At 31.1% G+C, this 27,378-nt stretch overlaps 2 protein-coding genes across 4 annotated transcripts in view; one reads left to right on the top strand and one right to left on the bottom strand.

Annotated features, from left to right (window-relative positions):
* Positions 1 to 10,625, bottom strand: part of LOC139482337 (kinesin-like protein KIF3B) — a 33,915-nt gene extending 23,290 nt beyond the window's left edge. Inside the window, exons 1-10 of one of the 2 annotated variants that reach the window (XM_071266178.1) lie at positions 10,558 to 10,625; positions 8,420 to 8,489; positions 7,362 to 7,459; positions 6,241 to 6,348; positions 5,752 to 5,876; positions 3,520 to 3,644; positions 3,004 to 3,087; positions 2,191 to 2,270; positions 1,601 to 1,670; positions 323 to 415 (exon numbers count right to left, since the gene is read on the bottom strand). In XM_071266178.1, coding sequence (XP_071122279.1) covers positions 323 to 415; positions 1,601 to 1,670; positions 2,191 to 2,270; positions 3,004 to 3,087; positions 3,520 to 3,644; positions 5,752 to 5,876; positions 6,241 to 6,348; positions 7,362 to 7,459; positions 8,420 to 8,422 — 786 coding nt within the window. In that variant the 5' untranslated portion in view covers positions 8,423 to 8,489; positions 10,558 to 10,625. Of the gene's footprint in view, positions 1 to 322; positions 416 to 1,600; positions 1,671 to 2,190; positions 2,271 to 3,003; positions 3,088 to 3,519; positions 3,645 to 5,751; positions 5,877 to 6,240; positions 6,349 to 7,361; positions 7,460 to 8,419; positions 8,490 to 10,553 lie in introns of both variants that reach the window. The other variant, XM_071266179.1, reaches the window with a different exon arrangement.
* A 43-nt stretch (positions 10,626 to 10,668) lies between these two features.
* The window catches only part of LOC139482338 (centriolar satellite-associated tubulin polyglutamylase complex regulator 1-like), a 28,764-nt gene continuing 12,054 nt past the window's right edge, over positions 10,669 to 27,378 (top strand). For both annotated transcript variants that reach the window (XM_071266181.1, XM_071266180.1), the window contains exons 1-8: positions 10,669 to 10,989; positions 15,515 to 15,617; positions 17,457 to 17,587; positions 19,697 to 19,781; positions 21,072 to 21,157; positions 23,945 to 24,137; positions 25,390 to 25,499; positions 26,473 to 26,527. In XM_071266181.1, the coding sequence (XP_071122282.1) occupies positions 10,944 to 10,989; positions 15,515 to 15,617; positions 17,457 to 17,587; positions 19,697 to 19,781; positions 21,072 to 21,157; positions 23,945 to 24,137; positions 25,390 to 25,499; positions 26,473 to 26,527 (809 nt within the window). In that variant the 5' untranslated portion in view covers positions 10,669 to 10,943. The remainder of the gene's footprint in view (positions 10,990 to 15,514; positions 15,618 to 17,456; positions 17,588 to 19,696; positions 19,782 to 21,071; positions 21,158 to 23,944; positions 24,138 to 25,389; positions 25,500 to 26,472; positions 26,528 to 27,378) is intronic.

Genomic DNA, 27,378 nt, shown 5'->3' with positions numbered 1-27,378 from the left:
GACATTTAATGAGCAGCCATATTTGTCAAATCATAACAAACAGAGAGAAAAAAAATTGACGATTATATGATATATTTGCAAAAATAATGATAAAATGGTGCACTGAGGACTATAAAGTTTATGATATATACATGCATTGGTTCAAGAATTGGATAAACATTATTTTTTACCACTCACTCATTTCATATGACTTTAAGTATGTAATAAAGTTCTTTTATAGAAAAATATAGCAAAATCCTATATTTTATTTTTTTATTATTTATACCCGCGAGCCCCCTTAAAAGAGTTTTTGTAGTAAAACAGTACTATATACAACACATACCTGACTTTGTGTTTTACTCTGTCTTTCACTGCCTGCTAAGTCCACTAAGTTAAGTCTTCCTACTCTAATATGGTTTTCACCGTCTTCTGCCATCTGTAACATAAAAAATATACATGTAGTATTAAAGTATAGTCTGTAAAAATGCCTTTTTATATTCAGTCAAATATACTTAATTAAACTTAAGGTAAATTAAGGACCAAGCATGTGAACAATAACTCAACTGTCAAAGAGTCTGACGTTTTCAAAACGCACATTTTAAAAAAATGACAATACATTTAATAATTGAAATTTAAATCATATCTCTGTTAAAGTCTACAGACCTCAAAGCAGCTTCTGAAATGAAGTGACCAACTGGCCACCAGACATGAAAATTTAGTGGCCAACTCAAGATTTCAGTGGCAAGGAAATAATTTCAGGTCGCCTACATTTTTTTCTAGCTAAACAACCCTTGCTAAATAAAAAATATTAATGTTTTGTTCTGTGTTTTTATATTGTAGAGTGTAGGAAATAGTTTATATAAATCAACTGTAAAATAACCACATGATTTATTTAATTTTATGTTTTATAAAACAATCTGTGACATTTAGCGGTAGTCCGAAACCCAGTTAAAAAAAAATCTCATCAGATTTTTGCAGAAGCACTGGTGATTGCCCCATAGGTCAAGTGAACATCTGAAATCCTTTGCGAAAATGTAGCCAGTATTTTATTGAATCTATCATGCCCATGTCGTAGACTATGTGAACAAGTTACATAAATTGTTGCCGACCTTGATTCATCTGTTGACTGACAAAATCAGGAATGAAGCTAGATGGATCTGTGCCATTTTCAGTCAATGCTTACAAATGACCTACAATTGCCTGATGCAATAAAGCACTGATAAGATTAAGCTTAAATCTAAAAGACGCTTGAAATACAGTATCAATTTGTGTTTCTGTCAAGTGCTCAGACGATTTTAAAAATCCTGACTCTGATCAGGGCAAATTTCTGAAAATTACCGGTCGCCAGATCTTCAATATTCTTATAGTCCAAATGGCAACCAGATATGAATTTTTGGTCGCTAATCAGCTTTTAAAAACACCCAGACAACAAATTCAATAGACTGCAATGAGGGCTGCTCTACCGTGTCACTTACAATTGTTGTCAGATTTATTTTTCAGTGCAACTGTAAGTTAAAGAATGACTCAGTACAACTGAAATAACCATTTATCATTTGTATCATTTCAGATTTTCTATTATGTCCATATACCTTATTATGTTTACATTGTATAAAATACTTACAGCACTGCACTCTATGGTAATGATGAATATTGCATGGGATCTGGAACTGTGGGCATTCATATCAGTAGCTCTAGAAAAGAAATTGTATGAGTCAAATGTAGTTATTTATCTTCCATTAGCAAAGTAAAAATATTCTTTTATTTAAGGAATGACTGTAATTTTTTTTCTGTCTATGAAGAAATAACAAAAAAAATTTGGTGCACACTGAATAACGCGCGTAGCAGGTTATTTATCAGTGTGCACCACATTTTTTATGTTATTTTGAATAGACAGAAAAAATATTAGTCATTTCTTATAATTTAATTCTAAATTCCATTTTAAACCGTAGAAAACCATGAAAAAACGTTGATGACGTCACAATCACATGACTAAATTTTGTATATGGGCTCATAACAAAATAACGTCAGCCAATCAGAATACGCGTTACATCCAAAATTAAATTATATGGTATTACGCTTCCAAAGCAACTGATCTTAATCAGGAACACTCGAACAGAAAGTTTTGAAAGCTGAGTATATATAAATACTTGAACAAAAGGGATCTTATAAAATAACCATATTCACCTGAAGTAAATAAATTAAGATACTTACCCAACAACTCTGTTGGCATTTCCAACATTCATTACATGTTCTATTTCTTTAATACTCTTTGTGACAAAAGATGAAAGGTCCTAAAATAAACATATAAAATACAATCTTTAAAAAGTGATACACAACCCAGTCAGAACAATATTCATAACAGCTAATTTTTACTTTCCACTTTCATATGATATTATCTACTTTTAAACCAAACTGATCTATAATTGCTTATATTTTAATCATATAAACTGTGACGGATAGTTGATGCATTGGCAATCAAACCACATCTTCTTATTTGTATAATGACAAGTATATGTTAATGAAGTCCCAGAGCCACAATATTGGATCATATAAAGAGCTGATACAGGCACATACTGGCTCTGACATGTACACATAATAAAATATTGTTATACAATTGATCAAGGTATACTGGATTCATTTATTTTTGTGGATTGCTGAAAACTTACATATTCGTGGATATTTGATTTCGTGGTATTATCAATCACTGTATACAAAGCCTATTGAAAATATGCTATTCCTTGAACATTTGAATTTGTGGTTCACCAGTACCCACGAAAATTGGTAACCAACGAATAGTAATGAATCCACAGTACTCCAAATTTCGTTGTACAAATGTATTACCAAATGTTATGGGCAAATTATTGGAAGTGAAGATTAAAGCAACATTTAAATTTATAAATTTTATAAAGAATAATTTAACTTGAGTGTAATTGGGCTTTTAAACATAGTCAATACGGTGGAAAAAGCAGTGACCATTGAATATTCAAGAGCAATATAAAATAACTAAATGATTTGTGTACTTACTTTTACATAAACACCAGTGTCAGGCCTCTCTTTCAGTTCTAGTCTCTTTGTGTGATCCTTGGATAACAAATCTCTTATTTCTTCCTGTTTATGAAAATTAAATTTATTTAAATTGTCATTTTGTTAAAGGGAATAAGCTGAAGATATATCTCTACTAAGTTTGTCTAATATAGACTTAGGACTTGCTGACAAGACTATTTTCAATCAATGTTTTACACTATACATGCTATATAGCTGTATTTTTATCATAACTCTTGGCTGAATGATAAATTCTTCTTATTTAAATCAGTTTTGATGTTATATGAGGGATATCTCCTTTTGAAGAAAATACCTCAATGTGATTTTTATTTTAAACTCTGCTAATCTTCATTTAGATATTTCAATTAGAAGTTTCTGGACCTTTGATGATATATATCACATACTTGAGAAATCAAGAAGTCATGAATAATGTGTTTTTTCCTAAATCCATAAAAACTTTAAAATTTGTACCAAGCAAATTAAATGTATTTTTTATACCATGTATATTTCCAAATATGAAGCTCGTATCAAATACTGCTGGTTTTCTGAACGTGAAATATGCTGAAATATATGTTCAAATGAGTTGGGGATAACTCCTCTTTGTTCTGGATCATTTTTAATACCTGAAACAGACAAAATTAGTTTATTATTAACTTTAAACAAATCTGAACCTCACTGTCTTCTAGCTTGTATTTGTAATTTGAAAATAAGAATGAATGAATCAAAATTTATAAAAATATCAGTAGGAAGGATTGTTAATGATTTTAATTACCATGCTCCAAATGTTAAATTGATTCAATGTAAAAAAACAAGAATGTGTCCCAAGTACATGGATGCACGCACACTCATTTTCTATGTTCAATGGACCGTGAAATTGGGGTAAAATCTCTAATCTGACATTAAAATTAGGAAGATCATATCATAGGGAACATGTGTACTAAGTTTCAAGTTGATTGGACTTCAACTTCATCAAAAACTACCTTGACCAAAAACTTCAACCTAAAGCTGGACAGATGGAGGGATGAACGGACAGACAGACGAACAGACCAGAAAACATAATGCCCCTCTACTTTCTTAGGTGGGGCATAAAAAATTGAAAATTCTTTGACCAAACTTCATTTAAAAATGGCTATTACTTGCTTAAATATGTAATACAAATGCTATACTGCATCGAAGTAGTCAAATCAAGGAATAACCTATGTCTTATATAATTTAAACTAATACAGAAGTGCTAGAAAAATTGTGTTATAAATTATAAATTATGAAATCAGTGATACATGTACTTAAAAGAACATAAAGAATAAATTTGGCACTTGGCTTCAGTATTCTTCAATTAATGATTGATGAAAGTCACACATCAAACATTGCCAAACTATTACCCATATATTGTTTTATTAATAAGGGGTTTCAAACTAGAGGCTCTAAAGAGCCTGTGTCGCTCACCTTGGTCTATGTGAATATTAAACAATGGACACAAATGGATTCATGACAAAATTGTGTTTTGGTGATGGTGATGTGTTTGTAGATCTTACTTTACTAAACATTGTTGCTGCTTACAATTATCTCTATCTATAACAGTACTTTCTGTGGAAAATGTTACTGAAAATCTTCAAATTTTAAGAAAATTGTTAAAAATTGACTATGAAGGGCAATAACTCCTTAGGGGGTCAATTGATTTTTTGGTCATAATGACTTATTTTTAGTTCTTACTTTGCTGTACATTATTGCTGTTTACAGTTTATCTCTATCTATAATAATATTCAAGATAATAACAAAAAAACAGCAAAATTTCCTCAAAATTACCAATTCAGGGGCAGCAACCTAACAACCGATTATCCGATTCATCTGAAAATTCCAGGGCAGATAGATCGTGACCTGATCAACAATTTTACTTCCTGTCAGATTTGCTCTTAATGCTTTGGTTTTTGAGTTATAAGCCAAAAACTGCATTTTACCCCATGTTCTATTTTTAGCCATGGTTTGTTGGTCGAGTTACTTGACATATTTTTTTTAACTAGATACCCCAATGATGATTATGGCTAAGTTTGGTTAAATTTGGCCAAGTAGTTTCAGAGGAGAAGATTTTTCTAAAAGATTACTAAGATTTACGAAAAATGGTTAAAAATTGACTATAAAGGGCAATAACTCCTAAAGTGGTCAACTGACCATTTTGGTCATGTTGACTTATTTGTACATCTTACTTTGCTGAACATTATTGCTGTTTAAAGTGTATCTCTATCTATAATAATATTCAAGATAATAACCAAAAACAGCAAAATTTCCTTAAAATTACAATTTCAGGGGCAGCAACCCAACAACGGAATGTCCGATTCATCTGAAAATTTCAGGGCAGATAGATCTTGACCTGATGAACAATATTACCCCATGTCAGATTTGCTCTAAATGCTTTGGTTTTTGAGTTATAAGCCAAAAACTGCATTTTACCCCTATGTTCTATTTTTAGCCATGGCGGCCATCTTGGTTGGTTGGCCGGGTCACCGGACACATTTTTTAAACTAGATACCCCAATGATGATTATGGCCAAGTTTGGTTAAATTTGGCCCAGTAGTTTCAGAGGAGAAGATTTTTGTAAAAGTTAACGACGCCGGACGACGACAGACGCCGGACGCCGGACGCCAAGTGATGAGCAAAGCTCACTTGGCCCTTTGGGCCAGGTGAGCTAAAAAGTTATAAATAAGTTTTGTGTAGAAAGTTACTGGAAACACTAACCCTGCATTGTATGTGTTTTGCCAGTTCCAGTTTGTCCATAAGCAAAAATAGTACCATTAAATCCTTCTATAACTGATTGAACCAAGTCACGAAATGTTTCATCGTATAACTCCAACTGTATTGAACTGGAGAGTAAATAGTGTTACATGTGTATAATATAGCTTTCAATGAATTGCATAAATAAATACATTCTAAGGATTGGAAGACTTCATTTTTTTATTTTAAAACTTTTATTTTAGCATAATATTAGATAAAGTGCTTTCTATATACCTTAGAGGCTTAGGCATTTAAAAAAACTTTGATGAAGAATTTAACACATAGTTAATAGTAAGAGGCATCATTGCTTCGTATCAAATTCTTAAAGCAAAAAATCAAATATCTTAAAATAAAAGTCCGGATCTCAAGCTGGTTCTATTTTCAAACCTTATTATAATATAATCTGTAGGGTTTGATAATACAAGTTGCTTTTCTCATATTCATCTCACTTACTTCCAGTCATAAACAGAATCAAATGTAAAAGATTTGGGAGCCTCTGATGATAGTCCTTTAGGATTCCTCACCTCTATCAGGCCTTTCTTTACTGTCATATCAACAGTTCTGTAATATAAAATGAAACAATGAGAAATATTGAAAAATCTGAAACATCTTTTCAATTTAATGACAGTTTATAGAAGGTTCTGATGACCATGCATAGATAAGCCTCTGAAGAAAGTTCATGACCTCTAAGACCTCAGTTAGCCTTGTATACAAATCTTAGAATAACACACTCCAGTGGCTGTCATCATTCTTTTATAGAGAATTATACTTTATTCTTTAAATGTAGTTGCATATATAAGTACTTTTCTGGTTTGATTTTTAAGGTCTAATTCTTTATTTATCCCTAGATCAAGATGAAAGGAGAAGGCTGTGTAATCACTGAGTTTTTAACTACATTGTATTTAACCCCAGTCTGACCCATAATGCAGGTTTAAATTTGTGTTTAATTCAATATTTATCTTATCTAAATCATTCCTAAATGAAAACCGGTTGAATTTAACATAGCTCAAGATACAGATCTGACTAATAACATAATTATTAAAGAATGCAGGGTTAAGGAAGACATAAAAAAAACTAAAAAAAAACTAGTTGTGTTGAAACGACACAAATGGCCCGGTCTCAAAAAGTTGAAAAATCTGCAATTTCAACAACACATGTGGACACAAACATGATGGTAGTCTCACATATCTAAAATCAGCTCAAAATCTGAAGGCCTATAGAAAAAATATCTGTATAACTGTGATTTTCAACAATTTTCAAAGTCATAAACCCTTAATTTCGGCAAAAATCAGCGGAGCGGATCTAAACTTAAAATTGATCTGTAACTCATCATAGTTAACTCACATACCAAAAATCAGCCCAATATCTGAAGGCGTTTAGAAAAAAAGTCTGTATAATATTTGTTGCAGAATGATGGAATGACAGACACCTGTAAAACTATATGGCATCGACAAAAAAAAATACTCTCTTTCCTATGCACCAGCGATTAAAGACTATATTACTTATAAATCATGTGCCTCAGCAAAATATTAAAGCATCTTTGATTATTTGTACTTGAGTATGATTGTCTTTACCTTTCATGTCCATCTTTTATCTCCTTTTCATTCATAGGACGACATCTTACCACCACCTTAACACTTTCTGCTTTGTTTGGTATTACAAGCTTCTTCGACTGTAACAAATAACATACACATACACATCAAATATACACATGCTGGAGCAATACCCCTTATTGTTACTTGACAATTATAAAACCTAGCCATCACACAGTCAGTCTTTCCCTAAACATTTTCACATCATAATAGATCATTTCTGATGCAACGTTGCACATGAGATTGTTGCGAAATGTCAACAGTTCAAGAGCCTTAGAACATGTAGAATAAATGGTCATACATGTATATATCTTGAAGTTGAAAATTCCAAAAATGACGATAAGGAAAAATTGCAAAATAATGGAAGTCCCAAGCCATAGTAAAAGGATGCAAGAATAAACAAATTTCCTTTAAAACAAGATTTTTATTACATATATAGATAAGGAAACTATTGTAAGGGCTAATGTCAGTACCTTATCTAGGTTGGTGGGGTTTGTGTTGCTTAGTTTTTAGTTTTCTATGTTGTGTCTTCTGTACTATTATTTGTCTGTTTGTCTTTTTATTTTTAGCCATGGGGTTGTTAGATTATTTTTAATGAGTTTGACTGTCCCTCTGGTATCTTTCGTGCTAGATTTCATTGCCTTATCATTCATTGAATCAGTTATATTATTATGATGTCTTTTTTCATCATGATTGCATTTTTTATTGTTTTTGGTATTTTATAAAAGCAATATCTTTAAGTACATGTATATACAATAAGTGTCTTAAAATAGGGTTGAATTACACAAATGGTTTTGTCGTTGGCTTTGCTATAGAATTTTCATAAGCAATGAAGATGTAATTACTCACAATGTGGTCATTCATTATGTTCATGCATAAAGTTTATGTCCAGTGAAAACAGAACCTTTGTAAGTGATTGTGAGCTTGATGGTACTCAACATTTAAATTTAATATAGCTGCATATTAAATGTTTTATCTGAAATCAAGTGACTTATTACTATATGCTGATAGTAAACAGCAATATGTATTCCCTAACATACCATGATGACCTCTTTCTTTTTAACTTCTATATATAGATTTGATCAACAGAGTCAGTCTTCATTTCCAAGTCTGAAAATAAAGATAATTAATCATACATCATTTTGATAAAAAAAAAAAAGTTGATTGGAGTAAACACATTAACAATTCTGCGGAACCCAGTGTCTTGCCTACTTTATGAAGCTTATAAATGTTTTAGGAACTTTGACTGCAGATTGTATTTAATGTTAACTGGCAGAAAAACTAAGTCCATTCATAAGTAAAATAAGGATAAACAGGATTTTTTTTCTCTTAAATATAATTTCTGAATACTATCTATATGATCATAAACAAGCTTCTGTCCAAGTTTGGTAGAAATCCAGGACAGTTTAAGAAAGTTTTTGTGATCTTTTTTTACCCGTCCTTTTGTCAACAGCCAAACATTTCCGGTCATAAAAGTGACATGGTGAATAATTAAATTGTACTATCAAAACAAACCCTACCTTAATACCTTCTCATTATAACCAAGGTTAATTGGTTTAGTATCGGACAGCTGAACTTTACCTGTTCAGTTGACAGGTAAACTAAAGATTGTACCGGACATTGATTTGTTAATTCAAAGATATTTTTTGACATTTCAGCAGTTTGTATCTAATTACTTTATTCAAAAATATTAAATTTATTAGAAATACATTTACAAATGGTTTGTAAATATAATTTAATGAAAAATTAAAAAAGATCGACCGAACCACGTTGTTTGAACTAGTGCGCATGTGTGCAGTTGGGAAATTTAATTACGTGTCCCTGCTCTTCAAAAATGCTAAAATTAATCATTGGTTCATTTATCTAACGGTCATTTCAGGTATTTTCTTGAAGAAATAACGTGGAGAGCTACTTAAACCCAAGCTGTGTAAATGCACACAGATTTAACGTATCTGTATCTGGTTCATGTTTTACCATTGTCAACATCCGGTATCAGGAAATTGTGTTTTTTTTAAAATAAAGTGAAGTTTTTTGACAACGTTATTTTGCACAAATAAAGAGTCTAATTCAGATATAAGTACACTGATGTTGCACACTTCAAATTATGAACTGTCAATTTAACAGTTTACATCATTTCAAAGTAAAGTTTACATCATTTCAAAGTGAAGTACAAAAGTAAAGTCAAATGAAAGTACAAAAAATAATTGTTTTTTTATTGTCAATAATTGGTTACAAATGTATATGATGGTAACTGATAACCATTGTTGTCTTTCGTTTCTAAGTCTTATGAGATTAGAATGCGGATAAGACATAAAATGTCCAGCTGGCTCAACAGAAATGTAAGTACTTAATTATAACATGTATAACTCTTTACTATAAAGACATCTTCACCATAAAGACATCTTCACCACACATGGTATTATTTGTTATTGTTACTAAGTATAGCAGCCCAATATGAATCACATAGGGGGGGGGGGGGGGGGGGGGGGGCTATATACAGTATTTCCCCAGCATTGCCCAGGGCCTTTTAGCATCATGGTAATGTGGTGCTTAATAATAATCTTAAATGTGATGGCATCATGCTATCTGAAGTGGTTTTCTTTTAGATTATGTTATGGATGTGATGCTATAATTTTTAGAAACAAGATGGTATTTTAATTTCCCCTGTTTACCAGGACGAAATATCTGGGAAGAACACTGCGGGAAAGTAGCATTAGGTAGAAAACACAATACAAGACAATATCTGATTAAAGTTTATTAAACTTTAATATTAATATTTTTCAATAAAAGTTGGGAGAACAAAACATGAGTATACAGACTGTATGGGCGAAAGAACTCAAGGGGGAACAGCCACGATACCATATGAGAATTTACAAACGCTTAAACATAAAATTAACGTTCGTCAAAACAAGTGAACTTACAGCTCCAAAAATGTCTCTGAATACAGACAAAGCTGTGATGTTGGACAAGTTTTGAGGTCTAAAAGTCTATTTTTTGGAATGATTATTTTTTTTTAAAGCCAACTCTTTGCTTTGCTTGTTCAGTTGTTGTAGACGTCGATGCGATAATTTTTTCTGTTTTCGCTATTTTTCTTCAATGGAAAGAAGAAATAACCCATGGGAAATGTATTCGTATCTTGTGGCAATTTAAAGTGATGGTATCGAAATAGTTTACCTACATCTACGAGCTCTCAAAACTTCGCCAGAAAAAATGTAACGCATGCGCACATTTTCTATAAATATTGCGATGTCTTCTAAACGTTTAAATATAACGGTTTCTTGGCTCTTTCAATACACATCATTTAGACGCAGACTAGCACTTTTTTAATACAGTTTTGACCACCACAATCCAAATTTCCAACCAAATGTAACCCTTTTCTAGAAATTGGGAGAATATTCGTCACACTTAAATAAGAACATGACGCTGTACAGCTTAAACGGCTTATAAGATAATCGAAATAAGAAAAATTCGAGATATCCACAAAAATGCACTGGTTGTCATGTCAACTGTGACAACTAAAAAAAATCATTGACCTTAAATTTGTGTATTCAAGAGAAAAACACAATGTCAGCGGAAGATAGATTCTCTATGTCAGCAGAAAAATACCTTGGTGCGTTTATATAATTAGATTTTCAGTGTTTTTTACTTTATTGTTCACGAAAAAGTGGTCATAGAAGTTTAGACCTTATCGTCCTGGCATATGTTTTCATATCATCCATATTTTATCGGTTTCGATTGCAATCCCATATATTGTGACGGTTTTTTTCGGTTTCTATATTTAGAACAACAACACCACTACAACTTTACAAATTTAAACCATATTTAAAGTCGCTTTTTAAAGACTTTAATTAGAACAAATTTAAAGGCACTGGCTTATACGATTAATGGAAATGTAACAATAATAAAAATATTATTGTTACATCGGAGACTAAATGCCGGAATGCAAAGTTGGACAAGGAACCGATTAATTACGAATGTAACAATAATTATTGAGGCTACGGTTACATTGTGTTATTGTTACATGAAAAACAGCAATGTACGCTAGATTTATTAAATCTAATTAAATCTTCTATAGTTGTGTTGCTTAATTCTTTCATATGTACTAAATAATACTTGTAATAATGATAAATAATAAATATTATTATTCAACAAATGGTGTTTACCAGTAAATAGTTTTATGTATTAATGGTTTTGATGTTCTTAAGGGTAGACAGCACAAGAAATTTTTATTATTATTATTTTGCTTTAATATATGCTTTTGCATACTGATAAAGTGAATAAATTGAAGTATATAACTTTAAACTGTTAAGACAATATATATAGGTTTACGCTTATTGACCTTTTACTATCTACGTTATTACTAGGTTGATGCGTTGTGTGTATTATTCTCCGACAATACTTGTGAAGGTAAAATGTTATTTGCAGATTGGTAATTAACTCCGTGCCAGGTGCGACTGTCTATTCGGATCAGTGGATTATAAGACAGGAGGTCGCGTTTAATACACAAATTTAAAATACATTTTTAAGGTGTTGACAAATACAAGTGAATCGCCGTGGAATTATTTAATTATATTTGATGCTATTATTTTATTTGAATTCAAATAAGTAACTAAACTAAAAAATGAACCGGTTAAAGTATGGAAATTAAATTTAGTTTTCGGAATAAAATGAGATACACTCTTATGATTTATTTATGTTTTTTAAAAAGGGAAAATAGAACTAGTTTTACAAAAGCATTTTAATTGTCTTATAAAGGCAAAACATGTACGGGAACACTTAAATTTAGACATTTGAAAGCCATGATCAAAGAAAGGTGTATCTGTATTACATTTTTACCTCTAGTGTTTGTCATTAGATTTAAGCTGAGACTACTATAACACAGTCTCAGATTTAAGTGGGGTTAATCTTATGAAAAATAATTATCTGATATCATTTGGATTATGGAAGGAGCTATACTATAAAAATACATAAATTTATTACCAATACACTCGAGATCAAAGGTTAATTTTGCTGTTCAAGTTAACTTTTACTCACATATTTTTATATTTTGATTTGAGCGTGCTTGTTTTTATATGACAGTTTTTTCAATTCTCTTATCTCATTAGACGAAAGCAAACCTGCATTTGTATAGTCCGAAGTTTACAAATTGATATTCTTATTTCACATTTAAAATGAATGAACAGTTATTAAAATAAAACGGCATTCATTTCAAAATATACAACTGTTTTCTAGAGTGAAAATGAAGTCACATATGTGAGGATAAAAACTAGACGAATTACTTATATGAAATAACGGGACTAAAAATTATATATAAAAACGGAAGAATAGGTGCTGAAATATAAATAAAAGTAAAATTGAAATTAGATAACAGTGGGATAATCTATACGTATTCTTACAATCACTCTTAAAAAAATTGTTAGATTTTGTACACAGGCCATATATATCACGGACAGTTTTATATTGGTATGGTATATTTTATAAATTTTACCTGTGCACACCTGGTTCACTCGCGATCACGCATGTGATTCATTGACCTTGTTCATTGTGTATTAAATTAAACAAGCCTGCCAGGAAGTCGACCGTTAGAATACATATGTCACATTTACAATACCCCAGTAATTACCTGTATTAAGCCATGCTGATTACAAGAAGACAAGTTTTTGAACGTGGGTCAAGTTAGGTAAAAACCCAAAATAAGCTAAAAATATATGTTAGAAAAAAAAGCATTTAAAAAATCTTTTACATAGGAGATAAATCTCAGTTTATAATAAGTATCTCCGGAATTTTTTTCACTTTATTGAGACTGCTTTAACATTATTATAGCATAATTCATACAATACTTGATACTGTATCTGGGTGCCAAAAATGTAAATTTATTGACCAGCTAAAACCATTGTACGATATTATGTCATTTACAGCTTTTTAAACTGACCTCAGCATTGTACGTTGAATATTTAACCCTCTTAGAAAAAAAAGATGTTTTTTAAAGTATTTTTTAAATTATTCTTATCAATCTTAGTGTCAAGCATTACTTGATTTGATGATCTTGAAAACTATGTAGACTTCTTCAGCTTCCATTACTTGGTCGGGTAGAAAATCCATCAGCTTGACAAGTCATATTAACACTGATTAACGGACATGTCATGCCGTGTACTAGGACTTTGTGGTAATTAGATATCCGTGGTCATTAGTTTTCAAGATGGCGTCTTGCCGAGAATTTAGAGTCAATTTCAAAAATCTAATAACTCACTTATCTAGACAAATAAAGCTTTAATATTCAGAGAATATGCTTATTTATTTAACATAATATCAAATTTTTATTTTTTTGCGAATTTTCCCTTTAAGGGAGCTACCATTTGATTTTTATGGGGGGGCTAGGAAGAAAAATTTTGTCCTGCATTTTTTTTTAGTTGTAATCTCTGTCCTGCCTTTTTATTTTTCACTCTATTCGGTCCTGCCTTTTTTTTTATTAGTTTATCCTGACTTTTTTTACCTAAATTGTCATCCTGCCTTTTTTTTTTTGCAAAGTGTCTCATCCTGCCTTTTTTTTTACTCAAAACTCCTGTCCTGCCTATTTTTTTCAAATTTCATCCTAGCCCCCCCATAAAAGTCAAATGGTAGCTCCCTAAACTCTCTTTGTACAATAGATAATAAACTTGCAAAATGCATTAGTTGTGCATCATTGTCCAGAAAATACAGACACAAATTGTGAAATACAAAGAACTGAAATCAAACAAGAGGAAAACATAAAATGTGAATATTTTTGATCATTTTATTTTGTGTACTGCCTCATTTTACGATATTTGTCATGTTTATGCATAGTTTAATGTTGATTGAAGACTAATTAAATGAAATTAATGACAATCTTCAGTTTTCAACAGGTGTTCACTATTTACAATGATTGTATATTCTGGCACATATGTAATTGTATAGTCTGACGTTTGTACAAAGTTGAAGGTGTTAATTGGATGTTATTGTAGCAATAAAACAAGGGACACACGCCTTGTTAATCTCATTTTATTTTTCTCATTGTGTGTACCCTAGGGTGAAGCCACATTTAATGTTGTTCCTATCAAGAACAATGAATTATACTGCTAGAAAGGAAATATTATTTCATGTTTTTGTACATACATTATCTTAAACATATTCTTTATATTTAATAAAACTACACAATCCATTTCTTTCTTACAAATGTTTAATTTCTTCATCTATCAATATAATAATATAAACTACACAATCCCTTTCTTCCTCACAAATGTTTAATATCTTCATCTATCAATATATATTTCTGCCCATATACTTAAATTGGAATATTTATTTGGAATAAGTAATCTTAATAAAAAAAATATGTTTTCTTGTCGCTTCTTGTTGCTAAAATTCTTCTTCTTGACGCTTCTTGTCGCTAATTAGTGTTGAGACCCTTTTTATTTAATGTCAAAAATGTGCATCACTATAAGAGTTGTTGAAACAAATTCTGAAGGGTTAAAATAAAGTCCAGATATGTTTTTAGCCTGTCAGACACCGGATCTTCAATTAGACATGTGACTGTCATGTTTTTTTTTTGGCCATTTTAATTACAAACCAGCGAGTTAAAATTAACAGGGTTCTTATATAAAATGGTTGTTCAAACTCCATTCATTCAATATTCTATTAACTGTTCTTTTTATATATACATTAAAAGATAAAAACAGTCTAAGAATTTCAAAATTACAAGCATCTTACGTCTTTACATGATTTTCAACAACACTTGTTTTCCTGCATTTTTTATAGTGTTTCTACTTTTTATAAATATATTTCCTGGTTATTTTTGTTTAGTATTGTGGATTATAGGGCCTCTTATATCTAACTATGCAGTATGGGTTAATTTGCTCATTGTTGATGGCCATACTGTAACCTATAGTTGCATGTTATTAAATCTATTACATGTATACATCATTTGGTCTCTAGTTGAGAGAACTGTATCATTGACAATCATACCATATCTTCTTATTTTGTAATGCATTAATTTACAACTGTTATTATTAAAAGAATATTGAGATGGTGAATTGTTAGGAGAATTCTCACTCTAAGTTATAGATTTGTCAAAGTTTTTATGTAATTGCATGAAAAATAAATAAATAATTGTTATTTTTCAGCAAAACACAATATACTAATATACTTTGAGGATAGTATTGCCCAGCTGTTAGAACACAGAGAAGAAAATCCAAAACTGAACTCCATTAAATTCCTCAGTGAATAGTAAGTGTTATGTATAGTCAGTCAGAAGAACATCATGTTGGTTAAAAGATTATTACAGAGGTAGAATTTATAATACATCAGAACTTGTACTATCCCATTGTAAATTCTGCTAACCAACGCAACACTACAGATGCATTCGAACAATGGGATTGTCAACATCTCAATTAGTGACACCTTTTTCGAATATGTAATCTCATGGGGTATACAACAACACATTTAGAGGTTAACATGCAGTAATATATATATACCGTATAGCAAGTTATTTTTTGCGGGGTGTAAATTTTCGCTTATTTTCGTGGATAGAACAAAATCATCAAAATAAATTCCGCCAATTTAAAAGTGCTCATTTTTAAATCCGCCAAAATTATAACTGCCAAAATATTTCGTATACTTACTTATTCAATGAAAATCGCGAAATTTTACACACCCCCGAAAATATCCCACAATACGGTACCACAAAAGAGAACCACTGACAAGGTTCCTGACTTAACACAGGCACATTAACATCCAATTCATGGTTAAAATAGTTAAAAGACCACTTTTGAGTTTGTCCGTCAACGGAAAAAACTCGTCAATTATGCACGCCTTTATGACGTCATTTACCAGATAGAGGGGATCGCCTGTATCCCTGCACTATAAACATTCATCAAGCGTCTTAGTGATCGTCATTGTGCTGGATAAACTAGAAATAATATTTGTTCTTTAGGTACTTAATCACAATTCCCTAATAACAGCAGTGCTCAAAGACAATTATGAGAATTCAATTTGCTGAATAATTCGTGCAATATAGCTTTATAGTTTTCCAACCACTTGCGCAACATTGGAACAGAAGTGATGATGACCCTAAACGCACAAATGATGTTCACTAAAACCATAGTATTTGACAGAAATGCATCGAATTTTATAAAGTTGTCTATTGAGTTCTTAGCCATCTTAATCTCAACCTTGTACATAGAATCATATATAATTTGTCAGTAGACTGTTACGTACTATAAAAGTAGAGGAAACAGTGTAATAATGCTAATTAATAACCAAGCAAAGAATGATGAAGTACATGTACTATGGTTTCATTATTATTGATTGGATACCAATTTTCATGGGTACAGGTGATTCAGGAAATAAAATATGCGATGAATAACAAATTTTCTATTGGTTTGTATGCAGACTTCGGTAAAACCACGAAATCAAATATACAGGAACATGTAAGTTTTCCTTAATCCACGAAAAATTGGTACCCATGAAAATAATTGAGTCCACAGTACTTAAATCAAATATACTTTAGTAGTAAGATTTCAAATAGCAATTTCATGATCAGTGAAGCAAGACAAGATCTGGAGAGCCCAAAGTAAGTTCATGATCAGTGAAGCAAGACAAGATCTGGAGAGCCCAAAGTAAGTTCATGATCAGTGAAGCAAGACAAGATCTGGAGAGCCCAAAGTAAGTTCATGATCAGTGAAGCAAGACAAGATCTGGAGAGCCCAAAGAAATCTGTGTAAAGAATTTTAATATTGAAAATGAATGAGAGTCATTAAATTTTGCTTCAAAATCTAAATAATAAATTTAATAATATGACAATACATCATAAAAAGATTATACAACATCAGTATAATTGCAACCTTTTTCAATGAGTATGAAATACTAGAAAGACAGTTTAAAAAAGTGTTTGCTTTATCGAAAATATTATTATATAATTGTGCGCTATTAGGGGAGGTTTAAAGACATTGACTACCTATGTCAGTAAAAAAGGAGTGGAATATCACCAATTTTAAACTAAAAGAATACTTGTATGCATTTAGAGTTTAAAAGTATTTGTTTTTCACTGAAAATTTATGATTCTAGCTTCAATGCATTACGAGATGGAAACCATACAATGTTTAGAGAATACTCATTTGTACATGTGACATCACACAACAGAGCATCATTTGTACGTTTATTCTGGAAATGTTACAGACAGATTGGTAAAAAGGGAGGTAAAGTTCAAAACTGTTTTTTTTAAATAATTTCAATTTGTTTGGTTGTTTAAACATAGCAAAAAAGGACAGAGAAAATACAAAGAGGGTTATCAAAACCATAAGTATAAAAAAAAGTACAGAAAAAAAACATGGCTTCAACAGATATGATGGAGTCTAATTAACTTCCAAAAAGATGATTTCAATTTTACCATTAAATGCAGGTCCTGCTGCAATGTTGCTACATATAATTGAAAACTTTGAAAATAGAAGTTTAGTTCTCAACCAAACCTTAGTGTCAATTTCTAGATTTTCATGAAAGTCAAGTTATAATGCAAACGTTAATGTGCCTTGTTTTGTAGATTTACTCATTGTTAATGAGTACCATTCCCTGCTTACTTTGTTGATGGAGGTATTCACCAATCTATATTTTGTTTTGTAGATTTACTCAGTGTTAATGAGTACCATTCCCTGCTTACTTTGTTGATGGAGGTATTCACCAATCTATATCTTGTTTTGTAGATTTACTCAGTGTTAATGCATACCATTCCCTGCTTACTTTGTTGATGGAGTCATTCACCAATCTATATTTTGTTTTGTAGATTTACTCAGTGTTAATGAGTACCATTCCCTGCTTACTTTGTTGATGGAGGTATTCACCAATCTATATCTTGTTTTGTAGATTTACTCAGTGTTAATGAATACCACTCCCTGCTTACTTTGTTGATGGAGGTATTCATCAATCTATACTTTGTTTTATAGATTTACTCAGTGTTAATGAATACCACTCCCTGCTTACTTTGTTGATGGAGGTATTCACCAATCTATATTTTGTTTTGTAGATTTACTCAGTGTTAATGAGTACCATTCCCTGCTTACTTTGTTGATGGAGGTATTCACCAATCTATATCTTGTTTTGTAGATTTACTCAGTGTTAATGCATACCATTCCCTGCTTACTTTGTTGATGGAGTCATTCACCAATCTATATTTTGTTTTGTAGATTTACTCAGTGTTAATGAGTACCATTCCCTTCTTACTTTGTTGATGGAGGTATTCACCAATCTATATTTTGTTTTGTAGATTTACTCAGTGTTAATGAGTACCATTCCCTGCTTACTTTGTTGATGGAGGTATTCACCAATCTATATCTTGTTTTGTAGATTTACTCAGTGTTAATGAATATCACTCCCTGCTTACTTTGTTGATGGAGGTATTCACCAATCTATACTTTGTTTTGTAGATTTACTCAGTGTTAATGAATACCACTCCCTGCTTACTTTGTTGATGGAGGTATTCACCAATCTATATTTTTTTTTGTAGATTTACTCAGTGTTAATGAGTACCATTCCCTGCTTACTTTGTTGATGGAGGTATTCACCAATCTATATTTTGTTTTGTAGATTTACTCAATGTTAATGAGTACCACTCCCTGCTTACTTTGTTGATGGAGGTATTCATCAATCTATACTTTGTTTTGTAGATTTACTCAGTGTTAATGAGTACCATTCCCAGGTGACTTTGTTGTCTGATGGAGATATTCACCAATCTATATCTTGTTTTGTAGATTTACTCAGTGTTAATGAGTACCATTCCCTGCTTACTTTGTTGATGGAGTCATTCACCAATCTATATTTTGTTTTGTAGATTTACTCAGTGTTAATGAGTACCATTCCCTACTTACTTTGTTGATGGAGTCATTCACCAATCTATATTTTGTTTTGTAGATTTACTCAGTGTTAATGAGTACCATTCCCTGCTTACTTTGTTGATGGAGATATTCACCAATCTATATCTTGTTTTGTAGATTTACTCAGTGTTAATGAGTACCATTCCCTGCTTACTTTGTTGATGGAGTCATTCACCAATCTATATTTTGTTTTGTAGATTTACTCAGTGTTAATGAGTACCATTCCCTGCTTACTTTGTTGATGGAGATATTCACCAATCTATATCTTGTTTTGTAGATTTACTCAGTGTTAATGAGTACCATTCCCTGCTTACTTTGTTGATGGAGGTATTCACCAATCTATATTTTGTTTTGTAGATTTACTCAGTGTTAATGAGTACCATTCCCTTCTTACTTTGTTGTCTGATGGAGATATTCACCAATCTATATCTTGTTTTGTAGATTTACTCAGTGTTAATGAGTACCATTCCCTTCTTACTTTGTTATGTCCTGACTTTCCATTTGAAATTGTACAGAAGACAGCAAGGTAAGATTTAGAATGTTATTTCCTATTTCAAATATGTTTAGTTTTTTCAAAGATTTTTTGTTAAATGTTAAATGCAAATAATGCATTCACAAATTTTCAATGCAAATTTTTATACCCTTACTTCAAATTTAAGAGTGGGGATATAAAAAAAGATAATGTTAAGTCTGATCTGATTGTCTGTATATCTGTCCTTCCCATGAAATATCCTTCACATTTTCCCCAGATACTAGAGATCAGTATCAGGCTTTATACACATCATGCTTTACTGTGTAATGGGTTTACATCATTCCTCAACTTCTTGTTAACCTTTTACTTATATATTCTTACTTATAAGGACCTTTTACTTATATTTTCTTACTCATAATGACCATGTTTGTCATTTTCTGTGCATTTTCAAAGGGAAAAACAAATAGAGTTTTAAGAAATTTGTGATCAAGCTTCATGTGAATATGCTATACCGTGTGATTTGATTTCAGATTCATCTCTTATCAGCTTCCAGTTAACTGAATGCTCTAATATCCTGGTACATACTTGCCCTATATGAAATTTTCTTCACATCTTCTTTGCAACCCCAAACAAGAACTTTCTGGATTTTATTATTGTACAAGTTATATTTTAGTATTTTTGGATGGTGATTGGGTACATGTACTGTCTTTTCTTATATTTTGTTTATATACATGTAGGATCATTCTTTATTTCTGTATTTTTCCTATTTAGGTATTTTAGAATTGTTGCACAGTTCATGATAAAGAAAGCATATGTTTGAATTGTGAAAATATTTTTGATCTTTTGAATAAAGTTTTATCTAATTATTAAAATCGTCAAAAGATTTCAAAGAAAAGTTTTATAAAATGTGACAAAAATACATTCAAACAACCAATCTGGAATAATTTATCAAATGAAAATTTTTGAAAATAAATAAACATTGTCTGGGGTAAAAGGATTCTTAAATTGAGGAAATAACAAAAAAATGGAGAAATATTTAAATTGAAATGCTGACTGACTGAATTGAATGGTAAAACCAATTACAATGGTCAATTATAAGGTTTGATTAATGGATTAATAGAATAATAGTATTTTCGTCAAAATATTACAACAATAAAGGTATGGACTTGCAAAAAAGGGCAGGGCATCTGAAAAGAGGCACAGAGCAGCACTCAGAAAGGGCGTGCAGACTTTGAAAAAGACCAAGCTTGGTCACTGATTGTGTTGTTTAGTATTTGTGCATTTAAGTATAATTCTTCTTGATGATCTTAGCGATTTTCTCATCTATATGTTTATATATTGTAGGATCATTCTTCTTGATGATGCTATGGATTGTCTGATTAGTTTCTCTGACTTTATTTATGCATTTCAAATCCAGTTTTACTATGAAGGTAATCATTACTTTATACTTTCCACTCATTGTTTACAGATTGCAGTATAGATTGTTTGATTACCTATTTATATAATAATTGTGTTTTGAAAGTTTAAACCCTTACCAAAAAGTGCTAACATGTTGCACATAAGTTGCACATAAGATGCTCACGTTAGAAACTAACATGATTGCACACGAGTTTTTTAACATGCAAATTAGGTGAGCATTTTGTGAGCAAAAAAATTGCACATATGAAACTAACCTAATTTGCATGTTAAAAACCTCACGTGCAACTGCTCATATGAGCTTTTGTTTCACATGTGCACTTTATTAGATTGCTCATATGAGCAGTTGCTCACTTTTTGCACACGTGAATATTATAGTTGACCAAAACAAAATGGCTGCTTTAAAAAGGAATATTTTTCAAATTTAAATGAAAATCTTAAATAATTTAGTTGAAAATAAAATAACTGATACATCATGTTAAAAGAATTATTCTTTAATTATTGTCAGTTAATTATGATTTTCATATCATTTTTTATTTTTTTTTATTTAAACAATAATCATGATCATGACTAAAAACATAACATTACATTATAAAACTAATAGAGGGACTTGCAAGTTTAGTACACAATGAATGTCTTTGTTTAATAAGTACTGTATTTCAAAAAGTTTAAAAAGGAAAAATCTTTATACATGTAGTACTTATTTTGAAGCAACCTGTATATATATTCCCATAAAGGACTTAAAATTGTAATATATTTCAAAATCTGACACAAAAATGAAAATAATGAAATAGAAATGATAACTTACAAATAATTAACCACAGCCACACTGGTTTTATCAGATTTCAACAATGCCTTTCTTCAAATAGCACAATATAGGACTTAACATTTTCCATATCCATCTACCTCCATTTATTGCATGCTTTTCATGAATTTGAATTTACAGGAAGTACATGACTGGGCATGTCATTTTGAAAAAGCTCATATGAGCAATGATGTAGGTTAGTTTTGAATGGTTAGAAGAATGGAAAAACTTTTCAAAGTACAAAACTAACATAAAACTAACATGGATGATAAAAGCTCACCTGAGGTTTGAATTGCACATGTGAGCATTATGTTAGATTTTTGTGGGCACATATGAACTACCAAACTGCACATATGAGCAACCTGATTTGCATACAATTCTTACTTGCATCTCATGTGCTTCACATGTGAAACTTATGTGCTTTTGTTAGCAATTTCTGTACGGGAATGAGCAAGTTAAACAAGAATGATATTTTACCTTTTATATAATAATATGGAATGACCTTAGTAACATGTAGTTTTTATCACTCCTTGATGGAGTAAAAAAACCCGGACATATGTATTTTGTTTCCAGCATAAACGATTTGTTATAGTTTATGCTTAGGTCATTTTAAGGAGAACCACTGATAGTAAATCAGTGACATTAGGTATGCATGTGTATAAGCATTAGGACATCTCATTTCCATTGAAATGATATGGCCATGTCCCTTCAGTCATATGGTCTATTGACTTCGTAATTGTTGCTTTGGATATACATGTTAAAATTTGTGATAGGTCAGTTTTATATGGGAAACCCCCTTATGATAAGTCAATGATATTTTTAGAGGTATGCAGTTGTATATTCAATGGGACAACTCATTTCCATGGAGATCATTTGGCCTTTCCCCCTCATTCCTGGTTTATTAACTTTGAAACTTTTCCCTAGTTTAAATGTTTGAGTTTGTAATTAAGGAGATTAAGGGCAACCACTAAATGGTAAGTCAATGATATTCAGAATGCCGTTTTAGCATTAACACATTTCTTTTCTTTCAGAATAATTATAGTATAACTAATCGCCGTATTTGAATATAAAAAATAAGACAACGCGTGACCGAACGACACATGGATTAAACGAGTGCGCAGCCCGAGTTAAATCCATAGAGGCGTTCGGTCACAAGTTGTCTTATTTTTTATATTCAAATACGGCGATTAGTTATTCTTTTTTATTACATTGGCAAATGCCTTTTTTTTTATGAAATTAATGTAGAAAATGTAAGGAACTATATCTTTTTCATATGCATTGACAATTTGTTTTGATCCGACGTTATCGATTTTTGACAACGCCTATTGTTGTATGACGTTAGAGAGTGAAATAACCACGTTTATTTCACATGTGAAATTATTGGTTTTTATTTAACTGGGAAATCAATGTAATTCATTGCAACCAATGTAATAATATTATTTGGCCCTAAAGATTGGTATGCTAACTTCAATATTTACAAGTTACTTTTTGTGGAAAATTGGAACTCAGCAAGTGTATAATTTGTCGAAATGGGTTTATACTTTATGATTTGATGAATTCAATCTGGGCATCCAATAGGTCATAGCTTAAAATCACAGCAGCTGTTGAAAGACTTAAATATTGTTTTCATAAAGGTACCTTTACAATCAAACTAGTTTTGGTAACGCTTAATGGGATGATTGATTTTGAGATCAGTATGGCAAAGTTCAAGATGACATCAACATTAAATAGACTTACATTAGGGCAAAATTTTGGTTTTCTTGATACATCTTGAATGTGTTTTCCCTTCATTAAAGTTTCAATTAATCATGTCAAAAAATTATAAATTGAATTCTGTTCCAAATATAAGAGATAACGTATTGTCATGAAGTTTAGAAAGACAAAAACATTGTTTGGAATTTCAAACATTATTTTATCAGTAAGATTTCTAATTCAGAACTTGTGACATTGATGGTGAAAAACCTACAATTTATGATCTTGTTGGTAATGTTTGTAGAGTTCATAGAGAAAGTACATGACCAATACCAGTCCCTAATTCAAACTCAGAGAAGTCCTCGGGACCCTGTTGTAGTGCCATCAGGAACGGACGACACCAGTATTCATCAGAATAGCCACCATCCTGCAGATGGAGTTGATGCTATGCAATACTTCAGAGCTGTGTTCCCACTATGTGATAGGTCAAATTATAGGTAAATCATACACTGCAGTACTTCAGTGCTGTGTTCCCACTATGTGATAGGTCAAATTATAGGTATATGATACACTGTAGTGTGCTAAGTCTAACTATAAGAATGATAGGAACATCATAAAAAATAGATGATTGATTGATTGTTGTTTAACACCACTTTCAGCACTATTGTGCTATTTCATGGCGGTCAGGGTTTTTTTGGTGGAGGAAGCTCGAGAGAAGCATGATCTCTGATAGGAAAACTGACAATACTAGTGCCAAATATCAGATTCAAACTCACAACCTCTGTTAGTGTTGATAGTCAACTGATGCACAGGGTCAACTACTTAAATCCCTAGGCCACTGAGCCCCTATAGAATTAATAAAAAAAAAGATGTGACAGTAAGACAACTTTCCACCAGAGACTGACCAATGACATAGCAGGTAGCAACTATAGGTCCTGTACAGCAATCAACCACACTGTTTAGCTAATTATAAAAGATCTGGAGTGGGTTTCACAAAAACTTATGACTAAGATTGATCGTAAGTATACTGAATTGTTCATAACTTACGATAAATCTTAGTCATAATTGTTTTTGTGAAACTGACTCCAGGATGTGACAAATGTCAAAAAAATCAAACAAGAAAACTAAAGGCCTGATTTATACAAAAGAAAATAAGCGAAAAAAAAGATATAATATACAGCAACAAATGACAAATAATGAATTTTCCAGCTTCTCAACCCTGAACATGCACAAACAGAATACAGCATGGTTTAAAATGTTAGCAGGTGCCAAACCCTTCCCTATCTTGGAACAGTGATGTATCAGCACAACATAAGCACAAACTATACTAGTCAAATGTAAAACGCCTTACTCATCAGATCACACACTAAGCAAACAAAATAATAATAAGACAACTGACACAGACTTAAGACACAAAGCACCAATCTGAGAGTACTTGTGGTAGCTGAAGCTAGTTTAAAGCCAATAACAACTATCAAATCAAATCATGTTATCAAGACTGAAGTATCAACCAGTATACATCCAATAGGTTCACCAAAGATGTCTTAAAAATTCATTGACTACATTATGATAAGTTTAATTTTAAAATACTATTGTATGATAGGTCTACTAAATCAATGAGTATATTATGGTACCCCAAGTTTTAGGTGAGATAGCCCATTGTTTTTTTACAGCAAATACAATTAGTTTAAGCTGGCAAGACATATCTCTGTGACTGACGATTTCGTAGATGTATTATTATTTTTTCAGTACACCACCAGCAAACAGTTTAAAGGAGATTTTATTTAATGTACCAAGAGTGTCATTTTATGGGTTTTTGATGGCCATGGCAAAGAGTGAGTCAATCAATGATCATATAGGTAAGTGATAAAAAAAAAAGATGAAACTCAACATGTAAACAGGTTTGGACTAAAAGTGAAAATATTATTTCTGTGAAAGGTGTTCTGTTTGTCAAATGAATCTCCTCAAGTGCTATTTTTTTATGTGAATGTATACTGTGGCAAACAAAAATTAAAACAACACTTTATATCCATTTGTTTTTTGGTGTGTTTGAGTTTTTAATTTTGCCATTTGATTTTGGACTTCCCATTTGAGTTTTTTTGTTGTTGTTATTTTACATTTGTTTGCAGAATTTGTCAAAACAGCTGTTTGAAGTATCCACAAAAATATAGCTTTCCTCATTCCATAAAATTTGTTACCTATGAAAATAAATAATTAAAGTTTATCATGCTGCACCATGTCAATATTGTTCCTTAATTTGTCAGCCTGCATTGTAATGGTAGAAAACTTATTTTAATCTTAATTCATATGCATTGACAGTGTATGCAGTTATATAAAAATAATTTGTTTCATAAATACATTTGTACTTTAGACAAAATAGACAATTTACATAGATCCCTTATGTTTAAGTGTTTTATTTAAATGTAAAACCTTTAAGGTGGTACCTAACACTACAGGGAGATAACTCTGTAAAATCAGCTAAACGTTTTAATTACGTTGTGTTGTTAAGGGAATATTAAGCTTCTCAATGATAAATATAAGTGTTTGTCAAACTGCTATATAACCAGTGTAATTTTTCAGTTAAAACGGTTGGTTCAAATTTTTAAAAAGTTTTTATATTTTTGTCAAAGGGTCAAAGTAAATACTTTGTCAAAATTTCAAGAAAATTAAACGAGCCAAATTAATTTTAGTTAAAGTGTTGGGTACCACCTTCAACTTAAATTAGTTGAAAATTGCATATCTTTTTTCTGGAAGTTGTATACATGTAAAATTGTTAAATGTTTTATGTAAGAGGGATATTTTCTAAACTGGTCTTGTTTTGCTATTTTTCAGGTCGACTTCCAACTAAATCTGAACTGTTAGAAGGAGCTGATTCAGAATTGACAACGTAAGAACTTTAAAATTTGCACTCTGCACCTAACTTTCCTCTAATACAGAAAATTTTCTCCAAGCAGAACCTTTCACTTCCCAGTGGATCGTGTATATATAACTCAAAATTAGTATTATTTGGCAAATTTTTGTTGTGTATATATACATTGTAATTATATATATAAATTACGATAGAAAGTGTCAAATATTGTATTCATATATACATGTATATTGTATATCTTTTTGGGAAAAAAAAGGTAGATGTTGTCATACTGTGTGATATATAGAGCAAATACTGTTTATCACTCAAATAGATCATTTTATAGCAACTGATTTGGGAACTTTTTGGATAAAAAAATTAACGTAAAGAAATATTTAAATTATAAGGCAAATGATTTTAATTTGTTGGATTATGAAGCCACCAAACCTATTTTTAGAATTTTCAGGGGAGGGGGATCTAAAACATAACTTTCATGTTTTCTTTTATTACTGCTTCTAACAAATTTATTTCCCCTGAAATATGAATAAAATGATTATGTTAAGGACTTAAAATCTGTTTTAACAATGGCCTGTTAGATAATGTATTATCATATCAGTAAAGGGTTTTCAGTCAAGGAAAGTTGCTTTTGTATCTCTTTTAACTTATAAGGCTGTCTTTTGTTTTTAACCACTACCATCTAATATTGAAATCCAGACTTTAATGCAGATTAAGAAGGGAAGTAGGGTTACGGGTTTGTGTAATAAATGATTAACATATATATTGGGAAAGTGTCAGATGAGTCGACATACTCCTTTTCAGAAAGTAAAATCACAAAATACTGAACTCGGGGGAAAATTCAAAAAGGAAAGTACCTAAAATGATTTTTCCTG

Source organism: Mytilus edulis, chromosome 7 (genome assembly GCF_963676685.1).
Source record: "Mytilus edulis chromosome 7, xbMytEdul2.2, whole genome shotgun sequence".
NCBI lineage: Eukaryota > Metazoa > Mollusca > Bivalvia > Mytilida > Mytilidae > Mytilus > Mytilus edulis.
The sequence above is the reverse complement of the archived record's forward strand: the minus strand, read 5'-3'. Positions and strand labels throughout refer to the sequence as shown.